General features: G+C 50.1%; 4 protein-coding genes across 4 annotated transcripts; 2 read left to right on the top strand and 2 right to left on the bottom strand.

Moving 5' to 3' along the window:
* Positions 1 to 768: 768 nt before the first annotated feature.
* N7537_007101 (L-glutamate gamma-semialdehyde dehydrogenase) lies at positions 769 to 2,599 on the bottom strand (the record flags this gene model as incomplete). Its single annotated transcript, XM_056898158.1, has 3 exons — positions 769 to 2,253; positions 2,312 to 2,419; positions 2,477 to 2,599. The coding sequence occupies 3 exons, from the start codon at positions 2,597 to 2,599 to the stop codon at positions 769 to 771; spliced, it is 1,716 nt and encodes a 571-aa protein (XP_056753943.1).
* A 931-nt stretch (positions 2,600 to 3,530) lies between these two features.
* mvp1 (sorting nexin Mvp1) lies at positions 3,531 to 5,965 on the top strand (the record flags this gene model as incomplete). Its single annotated transcript, XM_056898157.1, has 5 exons — positions 3,531 to 4,020; positions 4,097 to 4,849; positions 4,902 to 5,044; positions 5,102 to 5,695; positions 5,756 to 5,965. The coding sequence occupies 5 exons, from the start codon at positions 3,531 to 3,533 to the stop codon at positions 5,963 to 5,965; spliced, it is 2,190 nt and encodes a 729-aa protein (XP_056753942.1).
* Positions 5,966 to 7,349: 1,384 nt separating this feature from the next.
* N7537_007099 (Na+/H+ antiporter Nha1) lies at positions 7,350 to 10,625 on the top strand (the record flags this gene model as incomplete). Its single annotated transcript, XM_056898156.1, has 1 exon — positions 7,350 to 10,625. The coding sequence occupies one exon, from the start codon at positions 7,350 to 7,352 to the stop codon at positions 10,623 to 10,625; it is 3,276 nt and encodes a 1,091-aa protein (XP_056753941.1).
* Positions 10,626 to 11,313: 688 nt separating this feature from the next.
* On the bottom strand, positions 11,314 to 14,613 carry N7537_007098 (tethering complex subunit PEP5; the record flags this gene model as incomplete). Its single annotated transcript, XM_056898155.1, has 9 exons — positions 11,314 to 11,691; positions 11,758 to 12,156; positions 12,207 to 12,713; positions 12,767 to 13,102; positions 13,154 to 13,387; positions 13,438 to 14,070; positions 14,128 to 14,421; positions 14,479 to 14,547; positions 14,599 to 14,613. 9 exons carry the CDS (start codon positions 14,611 to 14,613, stop codon positions 11,314 to 11,316), a joined length of 2,865 nt encoding a protein of 954 aa, XP_056753940.1.
* Positions 14,614 to 14,650: the final 37 nt, after the last annotated feature.

The raw sequence follows: 14,650 nt of genomic DNA, 5'->3' as shown, positions 1-14,650 counted from the left end.
TATATCTTTTGCTTCGGTGATTAGGTTCCGATATTAATCTTCGATTCCATTTAGTAATATCAGAGGTTTCTCTCACACCTACACATTCTTGGAAGTCCAATCGCTATTAGTATAGTATTGGGAGATATTTACTCTCACTACGATATGAGAGAAGGGAAAAGGACCTAAAAAAAGAACACAAAACACATCGAAGTATTATATTAAATGTAAAGTCTCTAATACCATATTTAGATTATTCAATTTATACGTCGTCGTTAGAGACCTAGCAAAAGGCGAGTCCCAATGTCATGTAGTAAAGTATACATATATCCCTATGGATTTGTTCCTACAAATATAGCCAGAACGCAGCCACACATGCTAACATTTCCTGGCCCTTAAGCTTCGTGCCAAGGTAAGCCAATCCCACAGCAAAAGAACATAGTACTACACTAGCTGTCGCCAGTGTTGTGACTTGATCTTTGTGCGGAACAATAACTAACATAGGCGCAATAAGAGCCAACCACCACAAACACCCATCCAAAGCCAGTTCCACATCTGCACTGTTCTGATTGTTGCTGTATTAGCATCAATTTGGTTTCTTATTCAAGATATCAAGGGTTATACATAGAAGATTCTCTTGCACAAAGAATGCTTTTTACTGCCTTTGTATGCACCTAAAAAGACATAAAAACCCACCAAAAAAACATAACGAGGTCGCATAAGCGGCCGAATATCCTTGTAGAAAATCAATTTATATTCGAAGGTAAGCTATATTCAGATTTTCCTTTTTTAAACCTCGTTCGAAGGATATGTGACCTTTTCTAGAGGCACAAACTCTTCCTTGATTGTTCGAGTGCTAACGAATCGCTGCAGGTGCGCCATAGTGCCGGTCTTGTCGTTTGTACCCGAGTCGCGGCTACCGCCAAACGGCTGCTGAGCCACAGTCGAGCCGGTGCACTTTGTATTCAGATAGAGCATGCCAGCAGCGTGCTTGAGAATAGTTTGAGCCTGGCGGCTGACATAGGGATCCTTGGCGAAGATACTTCCAGTCAATGCATAGCGAGAGGTTCTATCAACCAGCTTCAGCGTTTGCTCCCACTCAGCATCTGGGTAAACATAGATGCCAAGAATGGGTCCAAACAGCTCCTCAGACAAAATCTTGTGGTGAGGGTTGAAGGTCTGATAGACGGTGGGATGCACGTAATAGCCCTCTGCTTTAGAAGCCTTTCCGCCAACGATAAGCTCCAGCTCCGAGTCGCTCTTTGCTTCCTCGATGAACTTGTTGAGCTTGTCAAATGAACGCTCGTGAATAACCGGGTTGATGAAATTGGCATAGTCTTCGACATCTCCAACCTTGAGAGCTGCGGTCTCTTCGGCCAGGACCTTTTTGAACTCGGGCCAAACAGACTCTGCAACATAAACACGCGAGTTGGCAGAACACTTCTGACCTTGGTATTCGAAGGCTGCTCGAATGGTGTTCAAAGCCGCACTCTTCACATCTGCGGATGGGTGGACAACACCCCAGTTCTTACCACCGGTCTCGCCGACCACTCGAGGGTAGGAGTTATAAATACCGGCTCCAATGCCATCGCCGATCTTCTTCTGAATGCCCTTGAAGGTAGCAGTGGCGCCAATGAATGTCAGGGCTCCGAACTCGGGTCTCTTAAGAATAGTGTTGGTAATTTGCTCAGCATCACCGGGCAAAAACTGGACAACATCCTTAGGCAGACCGGCCTCAAGCAGAATTTGATGAAGCAGCCAGCTAGCATGGAGCGCTGAGTCCGAGGGCTTCCAGATAACGACATTGCCAAGCAATGCAGCAGGTCCAATAAGCGTTGCGCCGAGTGCAGTGAAGTTAAAGGGAGCAATGGCGTATGTGAAGCCCTCAAGCGGGCGGTACTCCATCTTGTTCCAGTTTCCATCGAGGTGGACTTGGGGTTGCTGGGAGTACAACGCCCACGCCTCTTGGATGTAGTGGCGGAAGAAATCGGCCGTTTCGGCAGGGGCATCAATCTCGGCTTGCCAGATGTTCTTTCCTTGGCCAAGCATTGTGGCTGCAACGATTTCTGAACGATATTTGCCGGTGATGAGTTCGGAGGCTCGAAGGAAGATGGCGGCACGGTCTTCGAAGGGGGTAGCTTCCCAGGCGGGCTTTGCACTGAGGGCTGCATCGATGGATGCATTGACTTGCTCTGGGGTGGCAGAGGCGTAGTTTGCGACAATCTCGCTATGTTTTGAGGGGTTTGGTTGGGAGCGAGCTTCTTTCGTGGTAACCTACGAAGACATGTCAGTCGAATGCCCCTAATTGGTAGTCGTTGTTTTCACTACATACCTCTGACCCATTAATAGTGATAGGAATTGTGAAAGGGAATTGTCCCTTGAGTTTCTTGATAGTCTTAGTCAATTCGGCTCTTTCTGGAGAGCCTTTGGCATAGTTGAGCTAATTTGCTGTTAGTCAAAGCCCGGTTATATCTGTGGATACTTTGGTATTACTCACCATCTTTTCATTTTCGAACTTGGGAGGGCTTAGCATAGTCAGATATCGCCTTGAAGATCCATTTAGAGCGCGAGGCTTGAAGCAATTGAGCCTTGCTCCTCGAGTAAGGGTAACAGGACGCATATTGTGAAAAAGAAACCAAGACAGGTAGGTTTCGGTCAATGGTAAAGGAAGAATAGTTTTCCAACACCCCCGCAGACAAGATGTTAAATAAGATATTCATGCATGAGCTGGGTATACGAACCATCGGGAGGTCCCTCCGAGCGGAGATGTACAACAGTGACGGGGTGTCTATCTCCAATATCGGAGCAATCTTCCGATGTTCGATGTTCGATGGTAGATAAGAGACACCCAAGTCACTCCGGCAGAGGTATGTCCCAAAGATATACTCCGTAGAAGTATTGACATTATCTGCGAGCTCCACGATGTCATAAGAAACCTAGTCCTCTTTTTTTTGGCCAAGCTCCTTGAAAAAGATCTAACTCAAAAGTCCAGCGACTACTGAAATGTTTAAGTTCGAGAGAAGTATCCCATATACTCCCATCTTATCCCATAGTGCTGGAGTGATCTTGATCTCCGATAACGCCATTCATAACCTCAAATATATCACCAGATGATAATTGCTAGCACACATTCTTCTTATTTGAATGAGACGACAATGACAATAATTGTAAACAAGCAGAATCAATTCCCACAGATTCAACCTTCGTAATGTATATACATGCATGCAGCCTTGAGGTAAGAGGGTTGTAGCCAGTACAACTGGCTTGGCCTGACTAACCCAGTTGGGCGAGGTACCAGTGACATTGGAGCCTGTTATCTCTCTTCTCCTTGACCTTGAATTGTCACTTGATTCCCTATTGCATCTCATTTTTTTGACAATCGAAGTGTCTTCAGGGCAGTTTTTTTTCTTCTTTTGAGGTGGAGAGTGGTGCCCGTATATTCGTGCGACCAGCCCCCCTCGGGAGCTCCGCTTGATCGTCAACATCGTCATTGCCATCACCTCCACACCCGACAGCTCTCCCGGCGCAAACACCACCCCGTCGGTTTCCTGATGTCTTTATTCGGCACATCTCCGGAGGATCCCTCTGCGGGTGATCCGGCCAGATTCAAATCCTCGCTCTTTGCCGACGAACCGGCTACGGGCGGCTCTTCGCTGTTCGCCGATGACGACGGCGACGACAACTCCTCTCCTTGGAACCCCCAAAATAATACAGCCAAGAGAACTGCCCGGCGCGACCTGGCTCGAACCTTGCTTCCCAATACGGATGTGCCTGAGAGCTACATCGACGCATACGACCTGATTCTGAACAGCGGTGACAGGGTTGGCTCTGGCATTGGGTTGACCTCTATTCGGGAGATTCTTTCAAGCAGCGGGCTCACTGCAACCGACCAAAGCAAAATCCTAAACCTTGTTGCTTCTGGTGATCATGAAAGCTTTAGCGGACTCGGTCGTGGCGAGTTCAATGTGCTGTTGGCGCTGGTCGGTTTAGCGCAAGAAGGCGACGACCTCTCCTTTGATGCAGTGGACGACCGCCGCAAAAGTGAGTTGACTTTGCGCCCTTTCTTATTTCTTTACTTATTATTCGGGATAAACCCTCTAACGCCAGGTCAATGCAGAATTACCCCAGCCAAAGGCTGCCTACCTCGATCGGCTGCGAACCACCGATGACGCGAGCTCTGAACAACCATATCAACAACCTGCTACGCCCCCTTCCCAACCTCCCCCCTTCCAAACTCCCGGCTCTGCACAATCGCAAAGGTTGCGACGAACGTCGTTAGGTGGATTGGAGTCAGACCCATGGGGCAGTCCAGAACTACACCGCGGTCACAACCATGAGACAGGAGGTGCTGAACCACGTCCATTGAATGGATTCGGTAGTGTGAGGTCCACGACAAATGCCTGGTCTAGCAAGGCGATCGAAGATACCACACAAAACAATGTAGTTCAACGGGATCATCTCAATGGCCAGACGGAGACTGCGCCGCCTAGTAGTTCTGGGTCTGGATGGGGGAACAATAACTTCAGCGGCGCGGGTCCGAGTGATGAAAGCAGCTTTGGGGGCACAGTACCTCCGGCACTAGGTGGCTTTGGTCACCCAGTGGATGAGTCCAGCACTATTACACCACGGCGTCGGTCCCTCGGTCTCGGCCGATCGACAAACCCGCAGGTAGAGGAGACCGTGACTGTCGCGTTGCTCCCCGAGAAAGAAGGCTTGTTCATGTTCCAACACCGAAATTATGAGGTGAAGTCTGCACGGAGAGGTAGCACGGTTATTCGGCGTTATAGCGATTTTGTCTGGCTATTGGACTGCCTCCAAAAGCGATTTCCTTTCCGGCAATTGCCTCTTCTTCCCCCCAAGCGGGTTTCAGGTATGCACAACGCTGGTTTAGCGCACCTAATCGCTTACTCACAATTATGAAGTCAATGGCACTCACCTTTCAGCGGATTCATCCTCCTTCCTCGAAAAGCGCCGGCACGGACTTGTTCGATTCACCAACGCCCTCGTTCGCCATCCAGTTCTTGGTCAAGAGCAGCTTGTGATCATGTTCTTGACAGTTCCAACAGTAAGCTCCTTTGGGGATTTTGGGTATTCTTGAGGCAGACAATAACCATGAAAATAGGAACTCTCGGTGTGGCGAAAACAGGCCACAATATCAGTCCAAGACGAGTTTGTTGGTCGTGTCCTCCCACCGGATCTTGAAGACTCATTACCCGCCACTCTCGACGAAACGTTTGAAACTGTTCGCAGCGGTGTCAAACGTTCTGCGGAAATCTATATTAATCTTTGCACTTTGCTTGAGCGATTGGCTAAGCGTAACGATGGTCTGGCTGCTGACCACCTCCGGTTCTCACTCGCCCTGCAGTCCTTGACGGAAGTCACCAAAGATACATATGCAGTGGACACCAATGACATTCCGTCTCTTAATGCAGGTATCACAGCTACCGCTCGGCATCTCTCTGCCAGCCAAAGTCTACTAGAGGACGAGGCCCGAGGATGGACCGAGGGGGTTCTAGAAGATCTAAAGCGGCAACGTGATTGCTTGGTCAGTGTGCGTGAAATGTTCGATCGACGGGATCGGTATGCACGGAACAACATTGCGCAGTTGGAACGGCGCATTGAGACCAGTGAGCACAAGCTGCAGGACCTACGCGCCCGACCATCGGGCACAGTAAAGCCCGGAGAGATTGAGAAGGTTGAGGATTCTATCTTCAAGGTGAGACTATGTATTTCAATGGCACCCACCCACAAGCATACTAATTTGTTTGTCTACTAGGACAAAGAATCCATTGTGCAACAGCATGCTCGGGGTGTCTTCATCACGGAATGCATCCGTGACGAACTGGTCCACTTCCAGCAGAGCCAGTATCACATCAGCCGCCTGCATCAGGATTGGAGCCAGGAGCGTGTCAAATATTCCGAACTGCAGGCGGAAAACTGGCGTGGCTTGAGCGATGAAGTTGAGAGGATGCCGACGGGCTTGTAAGGCAGCATTGGGCCTCATCACCCAGGTCGTACATCCATCGTACATAGCCAGCGGTGGACTTGAAAATCTTCAAGCCATCCTTTTTGGGGGTACGCGCGGGATGCGCAGTGTGCATGGAATCTTGGCTTTGTTTTTTTTTTTTCCTTTTTTTATCTTCTCTCCATATTTCCCCGGAAATGCTTCGTATGCATGTTTTACGATGTTGGGTTCTTGGGTTCTCCGCATCAAATTCCCCTGAAAGTTTTGCAATTCGTTTGATACTGTTTGTTTTACTTTTACACAATTCCCAATTCAAGTCATTGATTGTATTCTGGTTCTGATACTCCAGGATATGTATACTGCACATAGGGAAGGGGCCCTTAGGGCAGAGTCCTACATACCAGCATACATACTTGCTAAGCAGATTATTATGCACCTTGGTAAGTTTTTATGATGTATTGTATATTCCGTATATGTATAAGTCCGTATCCGTACATAAAACATAAAGGCGCCCCGATTCCCCACTAGAACACTTATCGTAAGCCTAGAGACGCCACTGACCTAAGAAATCCCGAGGATCCGTCTGATTTCAGCCTTGGCGCTTGACAGGGCTGGCCGATCTTAGATTACAGTACCATTACCATACATAACCGGAATATTACAGCACCTGCAACTGAAATGAGAGAGACACATGCGGTATGCGCTTCGTTTGATATAGACTCTTTTTCTTATGTGTCTTTTCCCTTTCTCTCTCTATATAATCATAATCATTTTCCTCCATCAACATCCTAATCTATTGACGCACGTCCTCCTCCGCTAGCCAAGACCAATTCCGCTTCCAACGTGGGTCTCGAAAGTCTCGGCTGACGAATCCCGCCGTTTCCAAGAATACTTCGCTCTGGGCAAATCCCCCAAAGCACTCGTTCACTCGCTTTCTTCTGCTTGGCCAAGAGCTCCCAAGACTCTGAACGGATTTCGCTCTTGTTCTTTTTTTCCCCCCTTTCTCCCTTCTCCCCCTTCCAATCCGAATCTGTGCCTGACTCCCCTGGGGCCAAGCCCGAGTTCTTTTTTTTCTCAACCTCTTGCCTAGCCTCGCCTCCGCACCCCCCGTGGCATCCCCAAGATCTTGGCCACAGTCTGCGCGCCCCGCAGAATCTGCACCGTCGCACACCTTCAAACCTGTCGGACGTGGGCCTCGATCGCGAAACCCCATTCAGCCCTACAAGGCTCGGCAATTTAGCTTTTCGATCACCGATTCACCAAGGCATGAAGAGCTACGCGGACCAACGAAGTTCGAGGGCGGAATTCATCCGGTAAATTGCTCGTCGCGGTACGAAGCTCGAGACGGAATCCTACAAAAGTTCCCGGATAATACAATTGGTGTTCAATCACCGCCATCTTCACCATGGCATGGGATCATCTGGACATCGATAGGCCGCATTTGGCTTACATGATCCTAGGAGGTTTCACGGGCCTCTTCATGCTGTGCTCCTTGTTTGTCAAGGAGAAACTGTACATCGGTGAAGCCACCGTAGCCACGCTCTGTGGTATCATTTTCGGCCCCCATGCGGCCAATTTGTTCAATCCGCACGAATGGGGAAATATCGATAAGATCACACTCGAGTGCTCACGAATTGTCTTGGTCGTGCAATGTTTCGCCGTCGGTGTTGAGTTGCCCAAGGCTTACATGGAACGGCATTGGAAGTCTGTTTCCTTGTTGTTGATCCCCGTCATGACCTGGGGTTGGCTGATCACCAGTTTGTTTATCTGGTGGTTGGTGCCTCCCCTGAACTGGCTGGAGGCTTTAGTGTGTTCTGCATGCGTCACTGCTACCGATCCTGTCTTGGCGTCGTCTGTCGTTGGTAAGGGAAAGTTCGCCAAGCGTGTCCCCAAGCATTTGCGTGACTTGTTGTCTGCGGAGTCCGGGTGTAACGACGGCATGGCTTTCCCATTCATTTATTTGTCCTTCTATATCTATCACTATCGTCCTCAAGTCGGCGAGGTGTGGCTGAACTGGTTCTGTATCACCGTTCTGTACGAGTGTATTTTGGGTGCTATTTTCGGCTTCACCATCGGCTACGTTGCTCGCCATGCGATCAAGTTGGCTGAGCGCAAGGGATTGATCGATCGTGAGAGTTTCCTGGTGTTCTACTTCGTGTTGGCTGTCTTCTGTGCTGGCTCAGGTGCTTTACTGGGCATGGACGACTTGCTGATTGGATTCGCTTGTGGTGTTGGGTTCAGTAACGATGGTTGGTTTACGGAGAAGACAGAGGAATCCCATGTCTCGAACGTTATCGATCTTCTGCTCAACTTGGCATACTTTGTCTATTTCGGATCCATCATTCCCTGGGAGGACTACAACTCCCCCGCGCTTGGCCTTACTCCTTGGCGGCTGGTGGTGATTGCGATATTGGTCCTATTCTTCCGACGTATTCCCATCATGCTAATGCTCAAGCCGATAATACCGGACGTGAAAACCTGGCGAGAAGCTTTGTTCGCAGGGCATTTTGGTCCTATCGGTGTCGGTGCCATTTTCGCTGCCATTCTCGCTCGAGCGGAGCTGGAACACGACAACACACAACCATCACCTGAAGACGAGCTTCCGTTGCCAGGATCCAGCAACTACTATGTTGTTAGGCTCATTTGGCCCATCACTACGTTCATGGTCATTACGTCCATTTTGGTGCATGGCTCGTCTATTGCAGTCTTCACTCTGGGTAAACGCATCAACACCTTGACTATCACACTATCCTACACACAGGCCAACGAGGAAGGACCTTCGTGGATGAACCGCCTTCCTCGTGTGCAGTCAATCGCCAAAGGCTCCATGTCCTTCCGCAAGACGGAGGATACGGATGCCTCATCGGACGAAAAGCTTCCGGAGTATCCTCCTGGTACCTTACCGCCTATCGGCATGCCTGGAAACTTCCTCCGCCGGCAACGCGACGAGGAGGGAGATAGTGAGTCACAAAATCTTGAGTCTTCTCGTCGTAAGCCCTTGCGGAGACGTCGCCGTAAGCGTACTTCTGGTGGTGGAGGCCCAATCAGCCAGTCTGCTATTATGCCCGCTCCTCGGCGCACTGAGGATGAGGCTGAGGCCGACGTAGAAAAGAAAGAACTCCAAGAACGCGATCAGGTTGAGCGCGGAGCTTCTCCACCTCATGCCGAGCGTGATCGCTTCGGCCGTGAGCCAGAGATAGAGGTTTATCAAGAGGGCTCCAACATGATCATCGAGGATGAAGAGGGAAATGTTCTCGCGACCGAGGACACCTCTCATATGTCTCCGGAAGAGAAGATTGCGCACATTGAAGCGCAACGCAAGCGTCTGGAAAATGATAAGTCAGGAAAATTCGCAGCGTCTGAGAGTCAACCCCACACGAAGACTGAGGGAGAGGAGCTCAAACAATCTGCTGAGGAGAAGGCTGATACGTCATACGGAAAGACTCTCAAGAAATGGACCAACTGGACTGGACTTGGAAAGGATCGGGCCACGGAACAGCCAGAGAAGAAAGAAAAGCCCCCGAAGGCCGTTTCAGCAAAGCCCAAACCTCGTTCAGCTCATGCATACCAATTCGGCAATACTATTATTGTTGAGGATGAGGATGGTGAGGTTATCAAGAAATATACCCTTCCCGGCGGTAAGAAGAGCGAAAAGGGCGAGAAGGTCCCGAAAGAGTCCACCGTCCCTGGTGAAGCACCTGTTCGCCGTGGTCTGACCCGCATGGGAACCTGGTTCGGAATGGAGGAAGAAGGCGAATCCTCCCAAGCTGCCCAAGAGAAGAGGAAGGACGACGACTGGACCGCCGACGATGGCATTCGATTCACGTTGGCCCAGGACCCCCAAATCGACTCCCAAGGCATTAGCCACAAGGGCCGACGCATGAACAAGCAGGAATTCTTCGAGCAGATGAAGGGCCTCGACGCCAAAGCCCGTCGGGATCTGGTGCAACAAACCGACGCACCAGCACCGGTTCAAGAAAGGGCCCAGCACGAAGCCAAGAAAGAAGTAAAGGCCGAACAAAAGCAAGAGCGCCGCCTTTCTGCTGCCGCTGTCGCCGCTACCGCTGGCGCTGGCACCATCCCTGAAGAAGACGCTGAAGCTCTGGATTCCGAGTCCATCACCGATAGCGACGTTACTGACGATGAGTCTGGCGACCATCACGGTTCCCCTAACGTGGCTGCCTCATTGGCGAAGTTCTCACGTGGCGGTACTTCCGCCGCCCAAGAACGCCGCAACAACCTCAGCCCCGCACCACCCCGTATGCGGGACCGGTCTCGCCGCGATTCCGACGACGATGGTACAGAGCGTATCCCACCTTCGCGTCTCCGTCAAGCCGCTGGTTTGACCGCACCCCCGCGCCAGGTTGATGACGACACAGGCGAGACCCCAGCCGAGCGTCGCCGCCGTCTGGCTGCCCTGGGTGTTGGTGACGAGTCTGAAAACGATGATGGCTCGGAGTCGGATGATAATGCGATCCTAGAGGAAGACTCAGACGTTGAGGATAATGAGAACAGTAACTCGAGCCAGTCTACGAGCAAGAACCAGAATCCTGAAACACACAAGCCATCTGACCAGTCTTCTCCATCTGGATCTGGATCTGGATCCGGCTCCGGCTCTCAGTCTGCCTCTCGACACATCCCGCGTGTTTCATGGGGAGGCGAGAAGGGACGTGAGCTTTAAGCGAGTTCATTCAATAAAGCCGTCTCGCTATCTCAAGAAGTCCATTGGATAGAAAGGTCTTGACTCGGGTTGTTTATCCCGTTTTCGTCTCTAATAGTCGTCATCGGCAATACAGAGGGGACACCATCGCATTCTTCCGAAGTCTTGAGTCACTACTGGAAATGTATCTACCCAGGTTCTATTGTTTCTACCCTTTTGCATCGACTATATTCATGTATTTTCTTACCTCATCCGCTGTGCATATTAATTGCTCATGCATGTAATGACCTTGCTTGATCACCGTGATCGACTTGCTCATTTTTATCAAGTTTATATGATTCTTTTTTTTTGTTCTTGGCTGGCTCGCTGTTTTTATTTGCTACAGCGAAGCGAGTTTAACTATACAATGCATTCTTTACATGGACATAGCCTCGGTTTTTTGTTTAAAGTACTTTCTCCCGAGTGGTCGCTATACCATAAACCTATAACCGGGAATCAACGTTGGAAGCAACTATAGATACATGTAAAGAACTCCTTCTACTAGTACTATCTACCATCTTTACCAATGAGAGAAACAACTTGATCTAATTGACAAAGATCGAGGTATCAAACGAATAAAACCAGCTCCATATAAAACAAGCCCAAGAAAAGAATAAAAGAATAAAAAAAAAAAACATATCTAAACTAAGTGCAATCCATTCAACCCATCTTACTCCATAGTACTCTGCGGCCTCATAATACCCCTTCCGAAGAACTCACTAACGACCCCAAATCGATCCCGCGAGCGAGACAGCTCCCCCTTGAACAACTCATGCTGATCCGAGGAATCAACCTGTCGTTGCCGGATAGCGCGCAGAGTCGCATTCGTCGGGGCACAGACGGGACACTGCGCGTCGTCGTCGAGGTTGTTCAGACAGCGCTCGTGGAAGGAGTGTCTGCAGAGGAAATGGACTGTGGGCAGGTCGAGAGTTCCGCCGCAGGATTGGCAGCGGCGGGATTGGAAGACTACCGGTTGGGTGGTTAGGTGGTCTAGTTCTTGTTGTTTGGTTTCGGTTTCAGATTTGTAGCTTGTGATGAGGCGGCGGTTCTGGAGATGAAAGTTGGGTTAGTTTTGATATTCACTGAATAGGAATGGGGTTATCGAGGGGCTTACGGTGGTGATTTCTTTGCGTTCGCGGTCGATGTTGTCGCTAAGGTACTTCTTCACGCGGCCCATTGTTACTACTGCGTTGTTGCTGAGCGCTTGTATCACCTGCAATGGGGAGAGGAGGCCGTCTTGGTTGATGCGCTGTAGGACTGCGTCTAGCTCGTCGCCGGCTTCTTCGAGGATTTTCGGGCTCGAGGCGAAGTATGTCAATGCGTCGACGTAGAGTTGGGGCTCGTCGGGCCCGTACCGGCGTAGCGCTTTGATGGCGCCTTGTGTATCTTTTGCCGAAGTGAATGAACGGAAAATGTCGAGGCGGAGACCTTCTTGCTCGCGGACGAGGGTGGATCCTTCCCTGAAATTTGAAAGGTCGGAGAGGAGAAGCACGTTGGATGTGGAGATCGGGATCTAGGTGGGTTAGATATAAGAGGTGAGATATGGGCGATGGATTAACTCACGTCTTTCCCTTCGATTAGTTTCTTGGCTTTTGTCTCCCATTCCTGTCTTTCGCCTGCATCCTTTTTCCCATTTGCCGTGTCCAGATACATCTCAAACAGTGTCGTGAAAAGATCAACTTTGGCGTCCTGCTTCAAGTCCGGTTGCTGTACCAAAGTTTCGAGGAAATCGATGAACTCCTTGGGATGGTCCACAAATGCAGAGAAGGCTGTTCGCGGCTTGGGAATGTCATAATCTGGCGGAGCATCTTCGACTTCGTCTTCATTTGTCGCTGGCTCAGGGATGTCAACCGGAGCTTGTGTGCTGGTGCCAACGTTCATATACCGCAAAGGAAGAAGTGCAGCAAGACTTTGCACTGTGCTGGTCGTCTGTTCTTGGGGCTCTTCTGGTTGTTCTACCTCCGTGCGTGGTCGGTACTGGCCAGAATAGTAGACCTTGAACAGCTCTGCTGTCCGCTCGGGGCAATGCGTCAACAATACTCGAGCGTACTTCATCAAATTGTGATAGGCCTAGCAAGGATTAGCTGGTTTCCCGCAATAATGCTGCGTAGTTGGAAACATACCACTTCAGGATCCAACCGCCAAATGTATTCTACTGCCTCGGCGTACTTCTTAGAGTCTTCGATTAGGATATCGACGACCATGTCATTCTCGCCATGCTTTGTTGCAAGGTAGGCTGCTTGCTCATAGTATCCGCCTTGACGGCACATTGCAATGGCAGTCTCAAGATCGAATTTCAGCTCACCAGGAGCTTTGATAAACGAGTCTAGCTTGTTTGTGTCTTTGAGCTTCGCGTAGCAGTTCAAAAGGAGCGTTGTGTGATCAACCGTGGCACGGCCATGGTCGTGTAGCTCTTCAAGATACTCAATCAAGTTGTGAATACGTTGGGTGTCCAGGTACTGCAACAACAGTTAGTAAGAGAAAAACGCCGAATCTCGATTCTGACTGACCTTCCGAATGACCTGAGAAGGTTCAGTATTATCAATGGCCCGGAGATATTGCTGCATAGCAGTATCATAATCTCCCCGCTGATACAAAAAGTCACCATACTTGCGGTAGATGGCATTCTGCTGTAGCGGATCAATCCCAATCTTTTGCGCAAGATTAATAGCAAGGATGTAGAGGTTGCGCTCATATAAGATTTCGAGCTTTTGCTGGAGGGTTTTTTCCCGATAACGGAAGACCTACAACGGGTTAAAAGAAAGACCACCAAAATAGTATAGCATCCACATACCTTGCCATCTGTCGTAAGAAGAAACAAGTCACCCCATTCCATGAAAATCCGTTTCATAGGTGACACTAGCGCTTCGCTATGCGCGATAAACTTAAGATCAGTGTCAAGCAGAGTGAACGTGGTCGTGCCAAAGATATCCTCAGCCGGGCTAGCAGTGTACTTCCTTAGCGGATCTGACCTGCTAGTCCCAGCCTTGGGCGGACAGACGAGAGCCACATAGTCACGAAAGGCATCAATAGACGTCTTCGGGCCCTCAAACGCATAACTTGCACCACGACCCCGCGGACCGTACGTAAATATCGCCTCCTCCCTGGCAATGAGAATATCCCCACCCTCTTTATCCAGAGTCATGCAGCCCAAGCCGCAGCCCGTATCTTCCAAAACGCGCGCAGGCTGACCCTGTCCTCGGCCGGCGATGACCAATGTTAAGATGCGGCTCGTTGTTGAAATGTAGAGGGTTGTGATGGCGCCAGTTTGCGTTTCGAGTCCGGTAATCGGTTCCTCGGACTCGAATACGATCCGTTGTCGCGCGCCTCGGTCGTGGATCAGGTCGCCCCGGATGATCGTCACGGATCCGTTCGCGAAACCCACTGCTACCTGTGAGAGGTCGTCAACGGCTGCAAAAGCCGATATCTATATCACCGAAGTAAGTATTGGCCTCACTTATTCTCGCTTCAGATGTAAACGCACCGGGAATTGTCTCCTGGCATTTTGCACGGAGACCGTTGACAGACACCGCGGGCCACCATCTTTCTTCTCCGTATCTAGCGCCCAGACCTTCAGAACCGGTTCATTGGAGAGATCCTCTGCGACAGTTACTAGCAGAGCGGTATCATTTATCTGTCGCATGTGCGTAATGGAGCCGGTATCGTGGGCCTTGAACGATCGCACGACGCGGAAAGCCGAGGAGACGATGTGGACGAAGCCATCTGTAGTGCCGACGAAGAGGTTCGTGGAGCCGGTACAGATACTCGAGAGGTCACTCTAGAGGCGACTATTAGATACGGCGTGGGCTGGAGCAGTGGAAAGTCGAGGCCTTACATTGAAGATTGAGGAGCTGTCCTCTGGTAGCTTCACCGGCAACACGTCGATGAAGTTGAATGCTTTCCACTGTTGCTTCTGTTAGCTACAATCTATCAGGAGGAAATTTCGGTCTCTTACTGATGTCAGCGCCATCTCGGCTCGCCATTGATTGAGATGTGAAGCTGACGAT

Source organism: Penicillium hordei (assembly GCF_028827395.1).
Source record: "Penicillium hordei strain IBT 12815 chromosome Unknown utg000003l_segment0_segment0, whole genome shotgun sequence".
Taxonomy (NCBI): Eukaryota; Fungi; Ascomycota; class Eurotiomycetes; order Eurotiales; family Aspergillaceae; genus Penicillium; species Penicillium hordei.
Note: the sequence above shows the minus strand (reverse complement) of the source record. Positions and strands in the feature narration are given on the sequence as shown.